This window comes from Microcebus murinus, chromosome 21 (genome assembly GCF_040939455.1).
Source record: "Microcebus murinus isolate Inina chromosome 21, M.murinus_Inina_mat1.0, whole genome shotgun sequence".
Lineage (NCBI taxonomy): Eukaryota > Metazoa > Chordata > Mammalia > Primates > Cheirogaleidae > Microcebus > Microcebus murinus.
The window spans coordinates 8,012,632-8,037,431 of record NC_134124.1 but is presented as its reverse complement, the minus strand read 5'-3'; the positions used below and the strand labels follow the sequence as shown (position 1 = coordinate 8,037,431).

At 41.0% G+C, this 24,800-nt stretch overlaps 1 protein-coding gene across 2 annotated transcripts in view; it reads left to right on the top strand.

Annotated features, from left to right (window-relative positions):
- Window positions 1-14,783: 14,783 nt before the first annotated feature.
- The window catches only part of NRG2 (neuregulin 2), a 190,013-nt gene continuing 179,996 nt past the window's right edge, over window positions 14,784-24,800 (top strand). For both annotated transcript variants that reach the window (XM_012748926.2, XM_012748927.2), the window contains exon 1: window positions 14,784-16,006. In XM_012748926.2, coding sequence (XP_012604380.2) covers window positions 15,316-16,006 — 691 coding nt within the window. In that variant the 5' untranslated portion in view covers window positions 14,784-15,315. The remainder of the gene's footprint in view (window positions 16,007-24,800) is intronic.

Sequence of the window (24,800 nt, the reverse complement as noted above, 5' to 3'; positions counted from 1 at the left end):
GGAAGGGGAGGCAGCCACACCCAGTATAACTTTCATTAAAAAAATTCCGCATACAAGTGGCCCCACACAGTTTAAACCTGTGCTGTTCAAAGGTAAACTGTACTTCCAAACTTAGTCACTTAAAACAACAATTTATTATTTTGCAGATTGTAGATTGTAGATTCTATAGATTGACCAGGTGATTCTTCTGCTTCACAAGGTGTTGACTGGGGTGCTGAGAATGGTAGAATGTTCAAAACAGCCTCCTCCCTTGGCTGTAAGTTGGTGTTGGCTGCCAGCTGGAAGCTCAGGTGGGGCTGTGAGCCAGAGGCCCTGGTTTCTTGGTTTTCCTCCACGTGGGCCTTTCCATATAGATGGTTGGGTTTCCTCACTACGAGGTGGTCTCAGGGGAAAAGGACTTCTTATATGTTGGTCAGCTGGATTGTTTGAAAGGGATTCAGTATTAGGTTAGTTTCAGCTTTGGGGACCACATTTTAAAATTTATCTACCCATATAGTCTGTAACTCAGAAACCATATCCATATTTTGACTTGCTAATTAAAACTGTCTGATAAGAATTCTTAACAATAGCAACAACATTCATGATTTTTCTTACACCTAGAAAATAAGTAAAGTTTCAGTTCCCCTTTTGGTGGTTTGAATTTCTTTTCCCAGATAGAAAACTGCCACCTGTTACCAAGACTCCTCTTATTTTTCTGTGCACATGGCAGATTTATATAGGGTGCAAAATTTAAAAGTCCCATTTCCCCCCATACTAGTTATAGCATTTTTCTGATGTGCTGTCAAATACCAATAAAAAGGGGAGCATTGAAACAATGATTGCACACTGGGGAAACAGAGAGCTCTTGCTCCTGACTCCATAGATGTAAATGTAATCAATGTGAAATTACGCTCAAAGCTTTGTGTTCCTAAGAGAATGGAGAAAAGAAAACCTGAAAATGTGGCATGTTGATCAGTAAGAAACTCCACTGAGTTAGAAATATGAAAGAGAGCTAACTGACAGGTCCAAAAAAAAAAAAAAGTAGCTTCTGGGAAAAACCACTTGGTCCATACAGATACCCCTATAGTTTTCCATTTTAAAAAAGTTGGAATGTAAGCATTATAATTCATTATAAAGTGAATTCTGTGTTCCCCTGGACTTATATCACAAAAATGCAAGCTAAAAAATACCTGAAATTAAATATGAAATTCCGCTGGAAAAATATTTTTTTGGTGAAGAAGTAGTTGGTAGGGGAACCATTCCATGCAATATTATAAACAGTGTATCATCCTTGTACTCTATGTCTACTACAAATTATGGTTAAATTGCAATTATGGTTAAGTTGGAAAACCTTATCTTTGCCACGGTGTCTGTATTTTATAGCATTTTCCCTACTTTTGCTCACAACTCCCCTTTTCCAGACCATGGGAATTTCTTTCATATCTGAGGTCCCTCTGCAGGGCTGTCCAATAAAACTTTTTACAGTGATGGAAATCTGTATTTTCACTGTTCAGTACAGTAGCCATTAGTCATATATGATGATTGAGTGCTTGAAATGTGGGTAGTGCAAATGAGGAACATAATTTTAAATTTAAAATGTTACAGTTAATTTTAATTATACTTACAACTAAAATGTAAATTGCCACATGTGGTTAGTGACTACCATATTGGATAGTACAGCCTGATGTCTCACTTGTAGTTCATATTAGTAGAATTCTGCTCACCTCCTTTTCTCTAGAAGCTGAAAAATCTGAACTGCAATATCACAATATACTGATGAGCATTGTCCTATCATATAATTTTTATTTGTAGTAATTTGACCAATGTTTATATCCCTCACTGAACCACAAGCTCCTTAGGGACAAAGGCTTTGTCTGTTTTTTCTCATGTTTATATTATGTCCAGTACCTAGTACAGTATACAGAACATAGTAGGTGCTTGATAAAGTAAAATGAACGAATTAAAGAACATTCATACAGCTTTGATATAAATGAGGGCTCCAGTATTTGCGTGTGTGTATATGTGTGTGTGTGTGTGTGTGTGTGTGAGAGAGAGAGAGAGAGAGACAGAGAGACAGAGACAGAGAGAGACAGAGAGAGGTTGCCTGATTCCAGAAAAGAATCCAAAGATATGGGGAGGAGAAAAAGACCAGATTTTTAAAGAGAAATAGTGCTGGTTGCATAATACTTCAGAATTAGGAAATTGGCTTTATGAATAATAAGACTCTTTTTAAACATTTATTATATGCTAGACAGTATCCTAAGTACTTTACATGAAGTGTCTTATGTAATTCCTCATAAGATAACCCTGCAGAATAAGTACTATTATTATCCCCATTTTATAGATGACATGAAGGATGACAGAAGTAATTTACCTGAGGTCACACAGCTAGTAAGTAGTAGAGCAAGCATTTAAACCCAGGCAGTCTGACTTCAGAGCCTACCTTCTTAACCACAATGCTGTATTGCTTTCTGTTTGATTGTGTCCATATGGTGACAGAAGCTTAGTGACCTCAAATGTCTGCATTGGTCTTTTGTCTAAATTTAAGCTTCAGTAAGCCAATGTCTCCTGGAGGTTTAGGCCTCTTTCCAGTGGTGCAGGTGGAGGGAAGGTGGGGGTAGTGGTACTGAGGATAATAGGATATGAAGATCTGCACAGGATTCTTTTTCTCAAAAAGTCAAACAAATATTTTTATAGCTAAGATTTTTTTTTTGCCTTCTAATAATAAAAAGAAAATAAAAGTTCTTCATAAATAAAAAAAGCCACAAAATAGTCAATCTCCCCCTTCTCCAAATCTCTGGACTAGTAAGAAAGATTAATGAAAACTGAGAGTTACTGTAGTTTTACTGTGAATTAGCTAGTTTTACTTAGTTTTCCCTCTCCTCTCCCCTCCCCTCATCTCTATCACAAATGTAGTGCTCCTTAGATAGTCCATAGTTGACATTCCCATTTAGTGGCTTCTTTAACTATTTCCTGTAAGGATAGCTTATCTTCCTGTGCTAATTATACTCTGTTTGCCCCGGCTCCCACTCATCAGATTCACTCTTCACCCTTCTTGTCTTGCTCTGAACCCTGGACACTGACCTCTGTGGGTTCCCTTACACTCTGACTTATGATAGGGTTCGTTCAACAGAAGCTCAGCATGGGGATAGGAAGAAGAGCAGGAAGAAAGAGAGATTGAAGAGTTTCCTCCCCAACTTTCTCCCTACTTTGGTGCCAAGTTCTCGCAGGAGCTGTTGAACAGCCCCTCCTACATGGCTCTGGCACTCACTGGGACCTGGAGGTACTTTCTTCACATTGCCTCTGCATGTTTAGGGAAGGAAAGGTTTTACCACTCTTGTTAGCCCCTGAGTACCTCTATGTACCACTTATTTCCCTTAATTCTGCCCACATCTTTGTAAATAGTCCCTTTAATAAATGATTTTCAGTAAACTTTTTTGAGTAGAATACTATTTTCTGCTTGGGACCCTGCCTGATATATTTCCCCTCTGGTGGTTTTCAAATTTCTTAAACAAAGAGAGGAGAAGAGAAGAAGAGACCTAGACGTCTAAGATTAGATAGGCCTCATGGCTCACTACAACCTCAAACTCCTGGGCTCAGCCTCCCAAGTAGCTGGGACTACAGACATGTACCACATACCTGGCTAATTTTTCTATTTTTTGTAGAGATGGGGTCTCACTCTGGCTCAGGCTGGTCTCAAACTCCTAACGTCAAGTGATTTTTCCGCTTGGGCCTCCCAAAGTGCTAGGGTTACAGGCGTGAGCTACCGTGCCCAGCCTCATCAGGTTTTTTGTTTGTTGGTTTTTTTGTGTTTTTTTTTTTTTTTTATGGTTTGAATGAAATTACCTCACAATTATTCATTCCCTTTTCCCTTAGACTCTGATCATCAAGCAACCTTGTGATTTCTAAATTGGCTTCCTAGGTAACATGATCCAAAGAAAGGGGTATCTTAGAGGATAGACACCAACAGTTCAGATCCTGAAAAAGTATAGTCTTCTTTTGTATTAATCAAATGGATTTTTTTTTAAGAAAGAAAAGAAAAAGAATGCAGTTTTCCTCTTCCCCTTTCCACAAGCATACTACCTTTTTCCTTTCCAGCTTGTATTTCTCAATCACACATCTTTGTTTTCCCTTATGGTTTAAGCCCTATAAACTAATCTGTATCCATTCTCTGATACTGTATCCATACTCTGTCTTCCTTTCTGTTTTTTTATTTATTTTTGAGACAGAGTCTCGCTTTGTTGCCCAGGCTAGAGTGAGTGCCGTGGCGTCAGCCTTGCTCACAGCAACCTCAAACTCCTGGGCTCAAGCGATCCTCCTGCCTCAGCCTCCCAAGTAGCTGGGACTACAGGCATGCGCCACCATGCCCAGCTAATTTTTTTGTATATATATTAGTTGGCCTATTAATTTCTTTCTGTTTATAGTAGAGACAGGGTCTCGCTCTTGCTCAGGCTGGTTTCGAACTCCTGACCTCAAGCAATCCGTCCGCCTCGGCCTCCCAGAGTGCTAGGATTACAGACGTGAGCCACCGCGCCCGGCCTTCCTTCCTGTTTTAATGGAATAATAATTTTTCCTATCAAAGATCAGCTCCTCTGTGCTCTTATGGCCATGCTTCTTGTTTACTCAAAGGCTTCCATTTACCCCTTTTCTCCCTCAATTTCTTCTTTCTTATTTGAAGATTCCCATTACCATACAAGCATGCTCCTAGCATCTCCTATTTTAGTAAAAACCTCTCCTTGACTCCAATTCCCTCTCCAACTAGTGCTTCATTTCTCTGTTTCTTTGCACGGCAAAACTTTTTTTAAAAGCTGTTTATACTGACTGTTGCCACTTCCTTACCTTTCATTGACTCCATTCTGGCTTCCTTCCAGGAAGCCATCACTCCATTGAAGCAGCTTTAGTCAAGGTCATTAGTGACCTCCATGTTGCTGAATGCTATTGCTGTTTCTCATCTTACTCAGCCTCTTATAAACATTGGACACAGTTGACAAGTCCCTTTTTAAAATACTTTCTTCTCTTGGCTTCCATGGCACCATTCTCTCAGTTTCGTTTCCTGAATTCTCCTCCTCCATTCAACCTTTAAAGTTGGTTTGCCCCAGGGCTCAATTCTAGACTTACAACATCCACATGCGGCTACTGAGCACTTGAAATGTGGCCAGTCTGAAATGAGATATACAGTAACATAAAATATGCCCTGGATTTGAAAGACTTAGAATGAAAAAAGTGAATGTAAAATATCTCAATAATTTTTTTATATGAGTATACGTTGAAACAATATTTTGGATACATTGGGCTATTAAAATTAGTTTAATCTATTTTTTTTTAAGTTTTTAATATGGCTGCTAGAAAATTTAAAGTTATACATGTGGCTCTCACCTGTGTGGCTCACATGTATTTCTGTTAGTGCTGCTTAGACCCTCTTCTCTATCACCCTTCTCATTTCATCATCTTATTTAGTTTCATAGCTTTAAATACCATCTATATGTTGATTCTGAAATTTAGGCCTCTAACTCTGACCTCTCATTTAAAGTCCAGACTTAGCTACCCAGGTGGCATTTGAATTTTCACTTGCATGTCTAACAGACATCTCAGGATTAATATGTCAAAAATGAAATGTTCTATTTCCTCCAGACCCATTATGTTAACTTGCTGAGTTTCTCATCTCAACCAATGGTACCATCCATCATCTGTCCAGTTGCTCCCAGTTGCTCAAGCCAAAATCTTGAGTCATCCTTGATTACTCTGTTTTCCTCACCCACTTTATCTAATCTTCCAGCAAGTCTTGTTGGTTCCAACTTCAATTTTTCCTCATCTCTACTGCCCAAGTGGCTCAAGTCTAAACTACTGTCATCTCTCACCTAGACTTCTGTGACTGTGATGACATGACTATTGGTGTGAATCCATGAGCTTCCCAACTCATTGATTCTATTCTTGCACCATTACAGTGTCTGCTCCATATCTCAGAGTAATCTTTTTAATTTTAATCATTTAATTAATAGTTATTTATTTATTAACTTATTAATAATTTATTTAATTATTTAATAGTTGTATATCTTTTCAGAGTGATCCCTTTTAAATATAAATCACATCATGTCATTTCTCTTTTTAAACACTCCAATGACTTCCCATTGTACTTAGAATGAAATCCAAACCTACCTTAGCTTGCAAGGCCCACCATGAGTCTGATCACTACTTATCTCCCTAACCTTATCCCATGCCACTCTTCCTCTTTGTTGTAACAATCTCTAACCTCACCAACCTTCCTTCTGTACTTGAATCATGTCAAACTTATTACTGCCTAAGGCCTTCTGTATGGTATTCTTCCCCCTGCCTCAAATACTCTGGTCCCAGAGTTTTGTATAGTTGGCTCCTCTTCATTCTTCAGGTTTCAGCTCAAATATTACCTTCTTAGACCATTCTTGCAAATAGTATCTTATCCTAGTCATTTTCAATCCAATCATACTCACATACTCTCTCTTTCTTTCTCTCATAGAAATGTTTTTTGTTTTTTTCCTTTTTAGTGTCTGTCTCCCTTTAAAAGTGTAAACTCTTCAAGAGTAGAGATCTTAGGTATGTTATTTGCCCTTGCATTCTCAACATTTGGTATAAAGTTTGATCCAGAGTAGGCACTAAAGGTATTTTTGAATGATAAGTTTCAAAATAAATATTAATTAAATGGATTTTTTAAAAGAACGAATGAATAAAAATATTTTTGGAATGAATAAATTCGTTTTAAAATAAATAATATGGAATGCCTTAGAAACTAAGGTATAACTTAAGGAGTTATGCATTAGGCCTTACAGATATTAATTCCTTAATGTTACTGAATTTGTTATATCAGCAAATATTGAGGACCTAGCATTCGCAAAGCATACTGTCTATTCCCTTAGAACTGGGAGAGTCAAAAGAGTAGTGGGACACTGAGCCTCTGAGAGGCAAAGTGGAGAGATGACCTTAAATGAGAAAGGGGTATGTGTGTGTGTATGTTTTGGGGGAATCCAGAGCAGGTGTTAGTTCAATTGATAGCAGCTCCCCTGAGTCCAATTTTACCTAAATTTTTAGCTCTAGTAGGAATCATGGCTATTATTTCTTTAGCATGTGAGTCAGTGCTATACATAGTAGGGTTTCAATAAATGCTTTTTGGTAGACTAAAGAAATAAATTTGTGGCTGGGCGCGGTGGCTCACGCCTGTAATCCTAGCACTCTGGGAGGCCGAGGAGGGTGGATTGCTCGAGGTCAGGAGTTTGAAACCAGCCTGAGCAAGAGCGAGACCCCATCTCTACTATAAAAATAGAAATAAATTAATTGGACAACTAACATATATAGAAAAAATTAGCCGGGCATGGTGGTGCATGCCTGTAATCCAGCTACTCGGGAGGCTGACGCAGAAGGATTGTTTGAGCCCAGGAGTTTGAGGTTGCTGTGAGCTAGGCTGACGCCACGGCACTCACTCTAGCCTGGGCAACAAAGCGAGACTCTGTCTCAAAAAAAAAAAAAAAAAAAAAGAAAGAAAAAGAAAAAGAAATAAATTTGTGAATTGTAAAGAAAACTCAAGAAAAGTAAAGTCTTGGCTGAGTGTGGTGGCTCACACCTGTAATCCTAGCATTCTGGGAGGCCGAGGTGGGTGGATCATTTGAGCTCAGGAGTTTGAGACCAGCCTGAGCAAGAGTGAGACCCCATCTCTACTAAAAATAGAAAGAAATTAATGGGCCAACTAAAAATATATAAAAAAAATTAGCTGGGCATGGTGGCGCATGTCTGTAGTCCCAGCTATTCAGGAGGCTGGGGCAGGAGGATTCCTTGAGCCTAGGAGTTTGAGATTACTGTGAGCAAGGCTGATGCCACGCACTCTAGCTCAGGCAACAGAGTGAGACTCTGTCTCAAAAAAAGAAAAGAAAAGTCTTAAAATGACTGACTTCATATGATATTGGAAGTGTCTAAGAACCAAATGAAAAAGAATGCACATAAACTGAAAATTATAAGGTAGAAGTTTGGTTGAATTGAACACTCAGAGGTATACTAGCCTGAGGATTTGGGATAAAAATAACAATTCATTCTTCTTATCCTGTTTCACGCCCCCAGAGTTGAATCAAACTCAGAGTTTCTGTTAATCTCACGAGAGGATTCCAAATACACAAATCAGGAAAACAGAGGGGGAGGGGAAATCTTTGAAAGTTAAACAACAAAAACATCCATCTAGAGGGCATCTCATTTTTTTCCCAATCCAAATTAGATCTACGATGACATGTAAATGAAAACTAAGGATGATGTCAATCATGAATGTATTATCCGGTTGTGATAATACAGGACAGATATATCTGTGTCCAGACTGTGCTTCTGTTGTGGTCTATTTTAGGGAGTTTCTGGATTTGGATCTAAAAGTGATATCTGGAAAAGAGATAATAATTTGTGCTTACATAGTGCTCTTCATCCAGATGTCTCAAAGCACTTTACAAAGAAATAAGTATTATTATCCCAGATGGAGCAACTCAGACAGAGGGGCTGCTGCCCTTTGTAGCCAATTGGGGAGTGGAAGCCCTGAACTCCAAACATAGCCCTAGGCTACAAACTATTGAATCATGGTTTCTTTTGATTGGGTGCTGGCGCTACCAATGAAGAGCCCCTTTTCCCTTTGAAATAAAGCAGAACATTAGGCTCTAATGTTAAGAATTTTAGCACATGTTCAAAATTTATGAAAATGGATGCTTAAAAAAACTGCTGAATTTTGGGCAAAGTATGGCTACTTAAAATAAGACAAATGGTTATTATAGCGAGACTAATAATGGCTAACATGTGCTGAACATTATTCTAAGTGAGTTATATATATTATTTTATTAAGAGCATAACATTTTTTCTTTTCTTTTCTTTTCTTTTCTTTTCTTTTCTTTTCTTTTTTCTTTTTTTTAAGAAACAGGGTCTTACTCTGTTGCCAGGCTAGAGTGCAGGGTATCATCATAACTCACTGCAACTTTGAACTCCTGGGTTAAAGCTGCACAGGTTCAGGACAGTAACCCTGGCTAATTTTTTAATTTTTTTGTAGATTTGGGGTCTCACAATTGCCGGCTGGTCTCGAACTCCTGGGCTCAAGTGATCCTCCTGCTTTGGCCTCCCAAAGTGCTGGGATTGCAGCCATGAACCACCGTGCCCAGCTTCATACCAGTTTTAATGAGGTAGGAACTATTATCATTTTATTCATTTTACAGTTGAGGAAATTGAGACAGAGAAGTTAAGTAACTAGGCGAAAATGTCAATTAAACAAGTGGCAGAGCTGGAATTCAGACATAGGCAATTTGACTGCATTGCCCTCACTCTTAGCAAGTTGCTCTGTGCCAGGTACTAAATGAGGCATTTTGAGTGAATTATCTAACTTAATCCTTACAAAACTCCTAAGAGGTAAATATATTAACATCAAAATTTTATTAGGGAAAGAAATTAAGGGTTAGAAAGGTAAAGTGACTTGCTCAAGCTCATATGCCAGTAGGGATGAAGCCAAAACTTTGAAAAGTAGACAAGAGAGCAATAGGGAAGGAGTCAGGGTATTAGGCTATTCCTTCCACTAACTAGGCTGTGTGACCTTGGACAAATCAAATAATCTCCATGGTCTTCATATCTTTCTCTGAAAGGAGAATGTTGAGCCTACATTGACACTAAAGTCTTTCCCAGTGCTAAAGTTCTGATTCTCAGTATCTGTTTTCTATTTAGTCTCTTGTTTGAAAATCCTTGGAGGAAAAGAAATTAACCACACAGAACCTGAAAGTGACTCTGGAAGCCAAATTTAGAAAGCAGATCTCAAAAGGAAAAAAAAGAAGTTTACAAAATGTCTTTATTTAGAAAGTGAGACTGTCCTGTAAAGTGTTTGGCTTGATTTGTGAGACTCAGTGGCCAGATAAAGGCCACACATAGCTCCTTGACTGGCCAGTTTTCCTGGATATAGTAAGTCATGTAACCTGCTTCAGTGGCACTTTTGCTTCAGTGGCCTATTATACTGGCTACACTGGCTAAAGCTGGAAGAAGCCCATCTTGTGTGGGAGGGATCTGAGAAAAGAAGCCAAGCTTTTCATGTGGGTGTTCTATCTTGAATTCAGAATGTCTATACCATTCTGTCTACTTCTGTTTTTGTTCTTAGTGATTATTATATAGTGACACAGCCCACTGCTACCATGAACCAGTTTTTTCACAACCCTGTGGTGAGCCATGGTGTAGTGAACAGGTCTGGCTTCCATTTCTCCATGTGGTTCTGTTCGAAAGTATGGGCTTGAGTTTGTGATAAATCTTGGCTAAAAAAAAGCTATCTGTAGCTTTGTGATCTTGGGAAAAGCACTGAGATTCTCTGTGTGTCAATTTTCCTCATCTTTTTTGTAAAATGATGCTTATCCTACTTGCTCTTCATTGTTACGGATTTCAAATAGTATATTTGTGGAAGTAGTTTGGAGAGATTAGAGACTTCTTAGATGACAATGAAAGTGATGCTGAGAGAATGCCTCTCACTCAGAATCCTGGTGGTGTGTGCACAGAGCAGGTGCTTTGGCAATGAGCAAACCTGAATTACAGTCCTTGCTCTGCCTGTCATTTGGACAAGTCATTAAACCTCTATAAATTTTCAATTTGTAAAATGCAATGTTGTTGATGCACAGAAGTAATAAACATGAAGCTCCTGACACACAATAAACCATTAATAAATAATAGCTATTACTATTTTTATTATCGACTATTGAATTATGATGCAGAGTTAGCAGGTTCAGAATACCAGGTCTTATTTTCTAAGACATGCATTCAATTTGAACTCCAGGAAAAACAATGAATTTGGTTGTCATTCTAGGAAACCAACTACCCTAAATGGCTGAGGCCAAATCTGGAAGTTTATCCTCATACACATCACACCTTGAGGAAATGTATTTTAAAAAGTACCTTTCTTTCCTTTAGAAGGCTCTGCCTAAATCCCTACCTTCTATGACTGCAAGAAGTCTAAGAGATTGTTAGGATCTCAAAACTTACCCTTGTATTCTAAGTTTCTCTTAACAGGATATAATTATAGTGAAATAATTCCCAACTCTTTTTAGCATGAGAATCTCATTTTAAGGTAAAAAAAATTTCAAGAAATTCCACATAATAGTTCTACTTTAAGTAGCCTTTGAGAAAATACATGATAAATATTCAGCAACACTGAAAAATTAGAGATAGTCCCTTTAAAAATTTTTGTAAGCACATGAACTTGATAGACTATTTACAGGGTACAAAAGGGAATACCATAAAAGAATCCTTCTTGCTACCCATCCTTCAGTCACATATTGCCCTTCCCCGGAGCCAATTATCATATCAATTTCTGCTGTGTCCTTTCAGAGTTAACTATTCACCACAAACACTTACATATTTATCATTTTAAAAAAGACAAAATGGTGGCATATCTTACTACCTTCTTCACCTCACTTTTTTTCACTTACCAATGTCTTGCTATACTTTGTTGTACTTTGAAATAGATATGTTAAAAAAAAAAGACTACATACTTTTATTCATCATGGCATGTGCTATTGAAAATTGCATTGCATTTTTTTTTTTTTTTTTTTTGAGACAGAGTCTCATTTTGTTGCCCAAGCTAGAGTGAGTGCCGTGGCGTCAGCCTAGCTCACAGCAACCTCAAACTCCTGGGCTCAAGCGATCCTACTGCCTCAGCCTCCCGAGTAGCTGGGACTATAGGCGTGTGCCACCATGCCCGGCTAATTTTTTCTATATATATCAGTTGGCCAATTAATTTCTTTCTGTTTATGGTAGAGACGGGGGTCTCGCTCTTGCTCAGGCTGGTTTCGAACTCCTGACCTCGAGTAATCCGCCCGCCTCGGCCTCCCAAAGTGCTAGGATTACAGGCGTGAGCCACCGCGCCCGGCCTGCATTGCATTTTTTAATATACAGAAAATCCTAGTGTGCAATTACTATATACCACTTAGAGATTCTCAGCTCTTAATTGGGAACCATGGGTATAAGTAAAATATCAATAATATTCAAGATAATTTTGGCCCTTACTCTGCACCAGGCATTGTTCTAATCACTTTACATATTATCTCACATAATACACATCCTCCTCATCCTTTTAGTCTCAGTTTAAATGTTATCTCCTCAGAGAAGCGGTCCCTTATCCAAGTAGACCTACCGTAGCTTTCCCCTTTCCATTATTCTCAATTGTTTCATCCTGTTTATTTCCTTCAGGATACTCCTCCCTACAAATAATTAGTTACTTATTTGTCTGCTTGTTTACTCTTGTCTCCCTAACTAAAGTACAAGCTTTCAGAGGAGGGACAGTGTCAGTTTGGCTCAGCACAGAATACCCAGTAACTAGTACAGTGGCTTAGTACTTGGCACAGAGGAGCCATTCAACTGAATATTTATTGAATAAGTACATATTGAGCAAAAAACAGCTTTATGAGATTGACTCTATTATTTATTCCATTATACTAATGAGGAAACTAACACCGAAAGAGTGAAATAGACTTAATCCCAAAGTTAGTAAATTACAAAATTGGTTTAAAATCCAGCTGTACTTGACTCTAGAGCACAAGCTCCTTTACCACTATTCCAGTCTTGGAAACAGAAGACTAAGTATAATTCTGGCTATCTGAGATCCTGAGTAAGTCCCTTTTCTCCTCTGGGACTTTTTCTTTCATTGAAAAAGAAGAGAGTCAATGTAGCCATCTTCCTTATGGCTATGTTTTGTGATTTATGAGAACTGTGATCTATGAGAATGAAAGAGGGGACATTGAAGTGGCCAATGAGCTTGGCCTGATGCTTTTAAGAGTGCTAATGTTGGCCGGGTGTGGTGGCTCACTCCTGTAATCCTAGCACTCTGGGATGCCGAGGTGGGTGGATTGCTCTAGGTCAGGACTTCAAAACCAGCCTGAGCAAGAGCGAGACCCCATCTCTACTATAAATAGAAAGAAATTAATTGGCCAACTAATATATATAGAAAAAAATCAGCTGGGCATGGTGGCACATGCCTGTAGTCCCAGCTACTCGGGAGGCTGAGACAGCAGGATCACTGGAGCCTAGGAGTTTGAGGTTGCTGTGAGCTAGGCTGATGCCACGGCACTCTAGTCTGGGTAACAAAGCAAGAATGTCTCAAAAAATAAAATAAAATAAAAAAAGAGTGCTAATGTTTACTTCTTTTCTTCTTTCCCACCTTCTTTCACTGAAAATTTGCTGATCTTTCTTTTATGCCAGGCATTTTGTTGGAGGTGACAGGGATCCAAAGACTAATAGGAGATAGTACTTAACATTGAGGTGCCTGGCTCGGTGGAAGATGCAGACCCATTAACAGCTGCTTGGAGTACAGTATGGGCCAGTGCCATAATAGTAATACTATGTGTGAGACACACAGTAATACAGAGGAGGACGGGATTAATTCCATCATGTATGTATCTGGTAGTGGGACTGGAGGCGGATATAGGAAAGGGGATGAGGTATAATACTGAGCTGGGCCTTGGGGACAGAAGGATTTTCCAGGTGGATGAGGTGGAGATGAGGCTTCCTGGACACAAGAGACATGGTGTGTAGAAGCGCACTGAGACACAGCATGGTGTGCTGCAGGTTGCTAGGGTAGGAGGTCAGCTCTCAAGCTATGAAGCTGGCTAGGTAGAAGTAGCCCATGAAGAACCTCGCAGAAGAGTTTGGACTTTACTCCTGAAAGCAGTGGCATGGCCAAATCATATTTACATTTCATTTTTAGAAAGATCACTCTTGCAGTGCTAGGAGTGGAGGTGGGCAATGAGGAAAAAGGGATGGAGTCTAGTTAGGAGGCTTTGAAGTTATCCAGGTGAGAGATGATGAGGACTTGTACATAGGTATTTGCAGCAGAGTTGGAAAGGAAGTGGATAAATAGTAGATTTTTAAAAGGTAGTGCCAAAGGACTCGGTGACTGATTGGAGGAGGGAGAATGAGAGATGAACTAAGGGATTTATTGTAATGGATTGGGTGGCCAAGTATAAAATGATGCTGTTAATAATGATAGGGAATTTGGAGTGGGGTGGGAGAAATCATGCTGTTGGCTTTGCATATATTGAGTTTAAGCTGTCTCTTAGACAGGAGGAAAAGTGTAGCTCCCTCCTTCCTTTCCAGAATAGCAATCCTAGCCTAAGTCAGACATCCTTGGGCCGGTTTCCTGTGGGGCCTAGTCAGGGATAAAATTCTCCAAAATCTCACTGGCATCCTTGAGCTCAACATCCTTCAAAGATAGAAGCTGGATATTGAAAACTCTCTGGACCTTCATTGATAGGAGAATGAATTATGAACCCCTTTTTTTGTTTGTTTTGTTTTTTGGTGGTGGTGGTGGTATGTATGTGTGTGTGTTTAAATCAGATACTGGCTTCAGTGGAGCACACTCTTCTGCCTCTTGCAAGCTTCAGACTTGGAAAAAGAAACCATTTTCATGGAGTGGCCTCAGCCCTGACAGGCTCTGCCTCTCAATTGGCTCCCAAGAAGCACCCCCACCTCTCCTGGGGAGCAGATTTTTAAAAGAAGATGAGGTTCTATAAGGCTCAGCCTGGTCCCATGTGGCTGCTGGAGAAAAGCTCAGAGTCTCGGCGACTGGATATTCTCCCAACCACCGTCTCTGGTTAGGTGTCCTCAATGCCAAGGCTCCTTGTAGCCCCAGCTCTTTCCAAAATGACAGGGCTGGGATCCTCCCCTACCTCAACTCAAATATCCAGCGCTCACCAGGCGGTGGCAGGGCCGAGCACGTGGGATCATTTAGGGGCTGGCCTCCAGGGTCTACCCAGGGAAGGGGACAGCCCAGGAGGCAAGAGGCTGGGGTAGCAACCTCTCTGGCTCCTCCAGCTGACGCCTTAAGGCAGGGGCACGCCCTGTGTCCCATTCCCACGTTCATAGGATGCTGCCAGAAGCCGTTATCTTTTCTTCGCCCTTTCCTCATGCACTACCCCCACTGTCATGCTATAAATCCCACGAGCAAAGGGTGGCACGATTCCTCCCGCGCCCCAGCGGGCTGAAGGCGGGCACTAAAGCAGTGCAGTCCCAAGCTTCCCCTGCAGAAGCCGCGCTCCCCACTCGGTCCGAGGGTAGAGGGGGCGCGAGAGAGCAAGTGGGCGGGCGTCCCATCCTCCGCATCCTCCTCCAGGTCCTGGCGCGCAGGGTGGGAGCGCTGCGCTGCGCCGCGCTGCGCATCGCGGCCCGCTTGCCGCCTGCCCCCTGCCCTAGCTGGGTCACCTCCCCGGGCCGCCGGTGGAGGGCTGCGAGGCGCTAACGTTACGCTGTTTCCGGTTTTCCAGCGGGCTCTGTTTCCCCTCCCAAGGCGGCGGCGGCTGAGCGGCGGAGCCCCCCAAATGGCCTGGCCAGATGCGGCAGGTTTGCTGCTCAGCGCTGCCGCCGCCGCCACTGGAGAAGGCTCGGTGCAGCAGCTACAGCGACAGCAGCAGCAGCAGCGAGAGGAGCAGCAGCAGCAGCAGCAGCGAGAGCGGCAGCAGCAGCAGGAGCAGCAGCAGCAACAGCAGCATCTCCCGTCCCGCTGCGCCCCCAGAGCCGCGGCCGCAGCAACAGCCGCAGCCCCGCAGCCCCGCAGCCCGGAGAGCCGCCGCCCGCTCGCGAGCCGCAGCCGCCGGCGGCATGAGGCGCGACCCGGCCCCCGGCTTCTCCATGCTGCTCTTCGGTGTGTCGCTCGCCTGCTACTCGCCCAGCCTCAAGTCGGTGCAGGACCAGGCGTACAAGGCACCCGTGGTGGTGGAGGGCAAGGTACAGGGGCTGGCCCCGGCTGGCGGCTCCAGCTCCAACAGCACCCGCGAGCCGCCCGCCTCGGGTCGGGTGGCGCTGGTGAAGGTGCTGGACAAGTGGCCGCTCCGGAGCGGGGGGCTGCAGCGCGAGCAGGTGATCAGCGTGGGCTCCTGTGCGCCGCTCGAAAGGAACCAGCGCTACATCTTTTTCCTGGAGCCCACAGAACAACCCTTAGTCTTTAAGACGGCCTTTGCCCCTCTCGACACCAACGGCAAAAACCTCAAGAAAGAGGTGGGCAAGATCCTGTGCACTGACTGCGGTGAGTCACCCCCTCCCTCTGCTAGAGAAAGGGGGGAGGGGCGAGGTGGTGGAGAATGGGGGTGGGGCGGGGAGGTGCTGCAGGTGCCCAGGCCTGGCAGCGTCCGGGCGCTGGGGGGTGGGGCCGCCCCTGGGCAGGGCGCCTGGCACGGGTGGGTGAGGGGGCTAGGGTTGGGGAGAAGGAGGATTAGGTTCAAAGTGTGCCAGGGGTGGGGGCTTGGGGGGGGGCGCCGGTCAGTGCCAGCAGGGATCTGCGGCTGATGTATGGCATGTGGGGCTGGAAAGCTGCCATCATAGCCCAGTAGCGGAAGGAAAAACGGAGAGGTCCAGGCGGTGCTGGCCTGAGGCTCAGTGAGTCAGGAGTGACCCACGGAGGCCTTGCCCGCTCGGCTCCCACGGGCCTGCTGTGCCCAGGTTGGCAGGGTCTGCAGGAGCAGCTGGGCAGACTCCCAGGCTGTGAAGGCCTCAGCTTACAAGTTCTCCTAGGGAATGATCGCCCCCCGCCCCCTCCTTCCTCTCCTGGGTTTGCTGCTCTGCTCATCCACACCGCTGGCGTAGGCAGAGTTGGACTTTTTCTGCTACTGTTTTCCGTCCTCCATGTGGCTCCGGTGTTTTTCTCCATCGTGATTGCCTGTCTTTGCTGAGCGGGTAGCACAGCCTTCTTTTAACCTCCAAGACTAGCAAGCAGACACCTCTTTTGGCTATTTCTGGGGGATCTTACTAGGTCTGTCGATTGTGATGATGATGAAATAGAGTAACTTACTTCTGCTGAATGTTTTAAGTTAAGCTCTGACATCTTACTGGCCGGATGTATTGACAGCATCTCTCATCTTCATGATGTTGGGTGCTGCACAGGAATGCAGGTGATTAGAAACAAAACACTGAGATCTATAGGTCCCTGCAGCTGGGAATGGACGCCTCCCATGTCAGAAGTCAAAGAAATGTCAGTCTAAGAGCTTTTTCTTCTTGTCCCTGGTCCAGTACTTACTTCTCAGTAAAATATTTCGAATTGAATTATCCCCACACTAGAGTATTTGGTGTTAGCCTGTCTTGTGCTTATTCATATTGGGGTTTCATTTTGTGTCAACTAAGGCTGCATTTGTTGGCATGCGGTGTGTTTCTCTGGACTGTATAATCACTGAATTATGATAGATGTTCTGAACTCTCAGAGAAGTTGGTATATTTGCCAGTTTACCAACTGATTCTGGGTAGTATAGACAGGCTTTAAATACCAAAATATGTGTAACAGCTTATAGTAAGTTTTGCTGCCCTCATCTTTCTAGATCAATGCTCATGACTTTTGGAAGCTTCCCTCCCCCCACCCCCTTCAAGAGACAAATTTTAGGAGTTTAGCTGTGGGAGTATATCTAGGTACTATGTTAAACTGTGATCACTTTAGTGAGAAGTATCTTGGCAGTGTCTTAATAAAGAGGGGAAAAACTTTGGGGATAATAGCAGTTTATTGCTCTGACATTATCCTAAGGAATATTGTTGACTGCTTTTTAATGTTGGTTTTATGCTCTGAAATGTTTTATGATGACAAGTTGAAACCAGCTAAGAATTTCTAATTTTTTATTCTATTAAGTATTTTATCTGAGATCCCTTGGGGAGCTGTGGAATTGTATTATGCTTTGAGAAATAGATAGTAAAAACATTTATTGAACCTTGTCCAAGGACAGCTTCTGTTTTGTTTTTTGGTGAGTAGCTCCTGAATATGCACAGTGCACATCTCCACATAATCCCTAGCCACTGAGGATTGTCAGATAACCCCATAAAAAGCTTCTCTGCTCCCTTGTCCCCCTCCTCCTACTTTCTCCTTTCCCCAACACAGCATGCCTTGTTAATTATATATTCTTTGTTTTAGTGAGCATTTAATAGCTTAACAGTTGAGTACAGAGATCATGAAAGATTTTAGGGTCAGAAATATAGTATGCTTTTAAGTTGTGATCATCTCATATTATTAAAATGTATAGTATAGTTCTCAAACAGCTAAATTTAGAACTGTAATCTTTGGTAAAGGGGAGGCCCTCACACATCACACATTATAATTCAAGGAGCAAGTGTGTATGGCAGTAAACATTTTGGAATGCAAAAAGTTTTGCTTTGAATTGGTTTTGCTTTGAATTGTATGGATAGTTGTCAGCTTGAGGGGCCTTATAAAAGGGGATTGGAAATTATAGGACATATATGTGAGACTTGTGGAGTTGGCAATAATATGACAGAAGAATATAAACTGTATTTTCTTATTTTGTATATGTGGTTAAAGAAAACATGTACTAGTAATAGTATAAAAAGTAAGGAAGCAAAATCATCCTAACTAACCACAACACTGTCCTTGTGTTCAGCAGGAAATAGCTAACAAATTCATTTTATGTTTTCTATTCTAAAGAAAGCCCTCTGGGCCACAGGGTCATTGGCAACCTTTTCTCCTTGGAGAAGATTTGCCCATTGCAAAATAGGGAAACTGGCACTTGGAAACTGTCATCATAGCAGTTATGTTGAGCAACTGAGGTTGCATTGTTACTTTGTTTAGCCAGTTTTAGTTCTGAGTGTGGGTTCTGAGAGGTGTAGTTCCTAGGCAGGTCATCTAGAAAGCTGTGGGGTTTTGGGGGGGGGTGGTCAGGATTTTGGGATAAAGAACCATATCAAGGGATATATTGTGCTTAAAAGTTGGCACATGCCTCAAGGTAGCATCAATGCAGGGGTCATACTGGAGTTCTTCTAAAAGGTCCTCATAAATGGCTAATTTACACTGTGAAATGTTGACTTGAAGTCTGTGATCTAAGGTGGGGAATGGTGTACAGGGGTCTTGCTGAAATAGCATGACCTGCAAGAAGGACATTTTGACAGATCTACTGTGTATCATTTATCCAAAAATGCTACATCTAGTAGTAAAGAGTTGAGTAAAATCTTTGCATTTCTAAGAAGATTGCATACATGGAGGAAAGTGTCTTCTATGCCTTCTATGGAAAGAAGAGAAATAATAGTTAGAAAGGCCTTGCAGGGATTAACAACTCTATACAATGTTATAAAGGCATCGCGTTCTGCGAATAGTCCTGCATTTTACAAGATGGTTGCATATATTTCAGTAAAATTATACCCTATATTGTTGTTTTCTTATATTCATGTTTTTAAGCTGCTTCCTTATTGAATAGATGCAGTAGATGGCATTTTAAAAAAGATAATTTCTTCCTTTGGGATTTTCTGATTAGCAGTTTTCCAGTGTGTAGTGTACTTTGTTATTAAACATGGAAAAGGTATATTCTTGGGAGACTTTACATTCTTTAGAAATAGTTTTAAATTAATTTGGCATCAAGATTCACATATTAGATGAAGGTGGTTCACAAAATTCAGTATAGCAAAAGCGACTGTATATTTTTAAAATGCTGTTTATTTAAAGAATCTTTTCTTCCCCAGCCAGCTGGAAACCCAGCTGTGCTGCAGTTTGAAGATGGGAAAGTGAAACTAGATTAGAAACTGACCAGTCTAGTGATGAAGACAAGTCTTGGTTATAGATTTAGGGTTTGAATTACTACCTCTAAATAATTACCATTATTTCTTAAAGTGGCTTGTTTCCTCTGCAGACTACAGTTCCTAGGGCAGGAATAGTATCTTTGAAGTATTCTTTCTCCTAGCTTCCCTGCTCCCCCCTCCTCAGTTTTGGTACTGTGCCTGGCTCATAGAAGGACTTTTCATAAGTGTCTTTTGAATGGATGAAGTCAAGTGAAGTTAAAAAAGAAAGCCTCTAGATTTCAACTAAAGCAATCTTAACTCTCAGATCCATGACACTAAGTCCTGTGCTGAAAAGCTGAGTTTGATGATAGCCTTTACCTGTCGCTATGGGAACCTTTTTTTCCAAAGGAATCGTTATCAACTAGAGTACTTAACCACAATGTGCTTAATCATTGTGCTGATTAGTGTTAATGGGATTTGAGCCCTGGAGAATAAAGGTTTTGCTGGAGAAGACTCTTTTTTCTTTTTTGGAGGGTAGATTACCACTGGCCCACCCTCAAATTTAAACAAAAATAAGACAACTATAAGTTTGAATTTACAAACACTTTTGGAGCTAAAGAAGATGATTTATTAACCGTCTAGGTGACTAACTTCCTCTTGGCCTCCACTCAAAGCAAGCGTGCCTCTTTACAATCTTCTATTATCTAGGGCATTGTAATTTTATTTCTTAATAACATTGTTTTTTCTTTATAAATTTGCATTTATATTTTTGGATATGTAGCACATTTATATGGCTCAAAATTCAGAAAATACATAAGGATATATGGTGAAAAGTTTCCCTCTTAACCCTGTCCTCAGAGCTACCCAGCTCTAAGGCTCTTTTGTAAAATAACTTATTCTTGCAGTGTTTATTTCTCTAAATTCACAATGTTTTTCAGAGCAGTCCAATACTTTTAACAGATGGAGAATGTTAATTAGTAAGCTAATTTTATGGTAAATACTTCCTAGGTAATATGTATTTTTTTTTGTTAACCTAGCCCAAGATCTTAACTATCTCTGAGTCCTTTTCTATCTCAAGTATCTAGTCAAAGGATCCTCTTTCTCCCTTAACGAGTACCTTTCCTCACAAATATAATCCTGGGGTCAGGAACGAAAATACCAATTTATTTTTCAGACACTTTGCCATTAAGAAGGTGTCTATAACAATGAATTTTGTAAGACTTAACTGGCATGCTCAAAAGAGAGATCCAAAGGTTTGTCACTGAGATTTAGGTCTGCAGCTTTGTCCATACAGCAGTTCCTACTGGTTCACACACTTGGTACTCTCACAGTAGTGTCCATGTGGGAAATCATACCACAGATGGAAAGAGAAAAACTACACAGTGCATGATTACTTTGATTTTCATTCAGAAGCCAAAGACCCCAGTTGCTGATGAAGAGTTTGATTTTGACCATCTTCATGCACAACTGGTCTGATTCCAGGAGACTTAGCTACCCAAATACTGTTTTGAAGTACAGTTTTAAAGTTAGCAGATTTGAACATAGTGTTAACATTTCAGAGGATCTTCCGATTGTCATTTGGATTAGTGGAGAAAAAGTAAATATGCAAATATCTAAACAGCAGGAAGTCTTAACCCTCTAAAGCCTGTTGGCATAGTGGCATCTGGCAATTTTGAACCTCGAGTTGGGAAGAAATGGTGTTATCATTATCATTGAAGTTGTCCCTGTGCAGTCTTCAACAATTTCTTGAGTCTTTCTTTTCAAGGCCTGAAGTGCTGTTAGTATAATTTGCATTCAAGGTAAAATAAATTTCCTCCTAAATTTTGAATTTGAATGGATGAATGGATGGACATGATATGGGGAACGTTTCTAGCAAATTAACCCTCTCCTCCCACTTTTTGGATTTATACATAGAAATAAATCCAGTTTACAAATTTCAAGAGATAATATAGGAAACTTCAGAAAACTTGGGAAAGTAGATAGATGAATTGACTAGAAGAAGTGCTAAATTATGACAGGTTGGAAAAGGACTATTTTATATGAAATTAAAGTAGACTCCTTTAAAAACAACAATATACGGATGAATCTTGCTGAGCTAGAGCGCCATGTAAGGTTGTAAGAGCTGAAGCAAACAGGGAGGATGATTAAAAGGCATTAGGATAACATGAAAGAGGACATGCTGTACCCAGGCAAAGAGCTGGGAAGTTTTGCTAATCTAGGGTCAAAAGACAAATTCACACTGATTGAGATTAGTTGCTGCTAATCAGCTGTGATGTTTTTGATAATTACGCAATGAGGTTAGGTTAAAGAACCTTTCTTCTCTGGCTAGTTGCTGCTGGGAGAGTGTGGCATATGAACTCCATTCTACAGTAACATTCCCTTCCATTTTGTACATGTGGTGAGATCCAAATAGCCACTCCAGGGACCTTGTCTGGGACAAAGGCCTAGCATCTCCAGAGCCTGTTATCTCTTCTCCAGGCCTCTGCTCAGGACCTGATTGTGTTGCTAGCCTCCTGGGGTGGGACAAGAGTAGGTGGTTAACATTCCATTTACCCTTGCAGATGTTTCCAGAGTGGCAGAGGCACAGATATCCTAGGGAGTATCTGTATTCTACTAGTAGCACAGACCCCCAAGAGGTAATGTTCAGGTTACTTTTATTCTCTCTCCAGAAACAGAATTCATAATGCTTCTCTTTATCATTCACATTCCTGCCCTGTGCTGAGGTCATTCTCTCTCCTCCCCTCCCTGATCCATTTAATAAAGACTGATGGTCTGTCTTTGTCCTTTAGATTGGGATGTTTCACTTGGTCATGATCTTGATATTGGTCCAACTAATGGAAATACTTGAATTGAATGAGAGGAGGATTACCACATGGCCAAATACCTGGTCTAGTCCATGCAAAAGTCAGGACATCATTAATTCTATCATGACATCAATGCGACTTGGAATAGAATCCCAAAGATTGTTACTAAAATAACTTTCTTTTAATTCTGTCTTTTAAATGTTTGCTTCAACAAGTTTTGAATATCCGTTCTGTGTAAAGAACTGGATACAACTCAGGAGAGTTGTATTATTAAATAGGTACGGTCCCTGTCATCAATGAGCTTATAATAACAGTAATTCAACCTAGGATATGATAAATACTATAAGATATGCTGGCATAGTGCTTTTGGGAGGAGAAGAGTCATAAAGGAAAGAAAGATCATATCTGGTTAGAGGATTAAAGAAAGTTTCTTGGAGAAGTAGTTTGAGATGAGATTCCAATAGTCAGAGATGGATGAGGTGAGAGTGGTTTGTGAATAAAGAAAGATGAATGAATTGATTAAATCTATTTCATGCAGTGAGAGCAGCATTTGCAATGGCAGAGGGGCATGTTTGTGTTATACAAAATAACCAGAATGAAAGGGAGAAACAGGTGAGAAGCCTGGAGAGGTAGGTTAGAGTGATATTTTCACCAGTCTTCCATGCTACGCTGATTTATTTATTTTTAATAATGTAAGTAGTATTTGAAGGCTTAGGTTAAAAGTAACTCAGTAATGTTTTGTAATTATCAGTGAATGGGTCTTGCATGTATTTTGTTAAATTTATCTCTAAATTTTATGTTTTTTGCTATGCTATTCATGCTATGTTATTATAAATTGTATTATTAATTTAATTTAATTTTCCAGTTACTCATTATATTATATAGAAAGATAATTGCTTTGTTTTGTTTTTATATTGATTTTGTATCCTAAGACCTTAATCAATTCACTTATTCTAGTAACTTTTTTTATAGATTCCTTGGGCTTCTCTATGTACATGATTATGTTGTCAGTTAAAAAAAGACAGTTCACTTTTTCTTGTCTAATCTGTTTGCCATTTGTTTCTTTTTCTTGTCTTGTTGCACTGGGTAGGACTGCCAAGTGCAACGTTGAATAAAAAGTGGTAAGAGCAGACATCCTTGTTTTATTTACTGGGGAAAGCATTTAGACTTTCACTATTAAGTATGAGGTTAGCTGAAAGTTTTTCTCAGCTACCCTTCCTTTAAAAAAAAGTCGATTAAATACAGTGTAATGACTACAACCTTGGGCTCTACAGTCAGATGGACCTGGTTTATTTTTTTTAAATTGAGGTAGAGGCTGGGTGCGGTGGCTCACCCCTGTAATCCTAGTTCTCTAGGCCGAGGCGGGTGGATTGCTCGAGGTCAGGTGTTCAAAACCAGCCTGAGCAAGAGTGAGACCCTGTCTCTACTATAAATAGAAAGAAATTAATTGACCAACTGATATATATATATATATATACATATATATATATATATGTATATATATATATATATAAAAATAAATTAGCCGGGCATGGTGGCACATGCCTGTAGTCCCAGCTACTCGGGAGGCTGAGGCAGTAGGATCGCTTGAGCCCAGGAGTTTGAGGTTGCTGTGAGCTAGGCTGACGCCACGGCACTCACTCTAGCCTGGGCAACAAAGCGAGACTGTCTCAAAAAAAGAAAAAAAATTGAGGTAGAGATTCACCATATTGCCTCCACTGCCTCAAATACCTGACTCAAGTGATCCTCCCACCTCAGCCTACAGAGTAGCTGGGACTACAGGCACGTGCCACTGGGCCTGTCTGGACCTGGGTTTAGAAACCATCTTTTGCATTGTCCAGCTGGGTGATGTTGGGCAATTACTTTCCATGTCTTAGTTTCCTATGCAGTAGGGGTAGTGATAGCACTTAATAGAATTGCTGTTAGTATTAAATGAAATAATGCGTTTAAGATAATTAACATATGAATTGCTCAATAAATCTTAATTATTAACAAAATCTTATTAACTTAGGACAATGTGAGCAGAAAAACTAGGTAAATGAATATATCAAGTTCTAGAAGTAGAATGGATAAGCAAGGGGAGAAATGTCCACAAACAACTATATTTTTCACTCTGGGCTGGTGGAGGTGTTGGTGAGAAGAGAATGGATTACATGTGTGGTCTCATTTGGAGAAGCCTATATGAGTCCCAGGCTATGAATGCTGGTCTTGTTGTGGAGGTGCCAGTCAGGCCTACAAATCTTGATGTGCCCATGGTTATCTCTTGGTCACTTTTTTGAGAAGCCTGCAGATAGATGTTGTTTTTCTCCATTTCATAAATAGGACTGAGAACTAAACCCGGTAGCATCTCTTTCAAAATCTCATCATGCTTATGGGGTAAACCAAGTTCTGGAGTCCTGCCAAGGCTACTCTTTGACTTCTTCAGGTCTTATCGTACATTTCACTGTTGTCGGGAGGAGTTGCTGAGAGTCCTGGAAAATGTCTGAAATCTCCCTTATTTTCAAAGAAGGGTCCCTGACTCATCCTGCTTTGATTTTG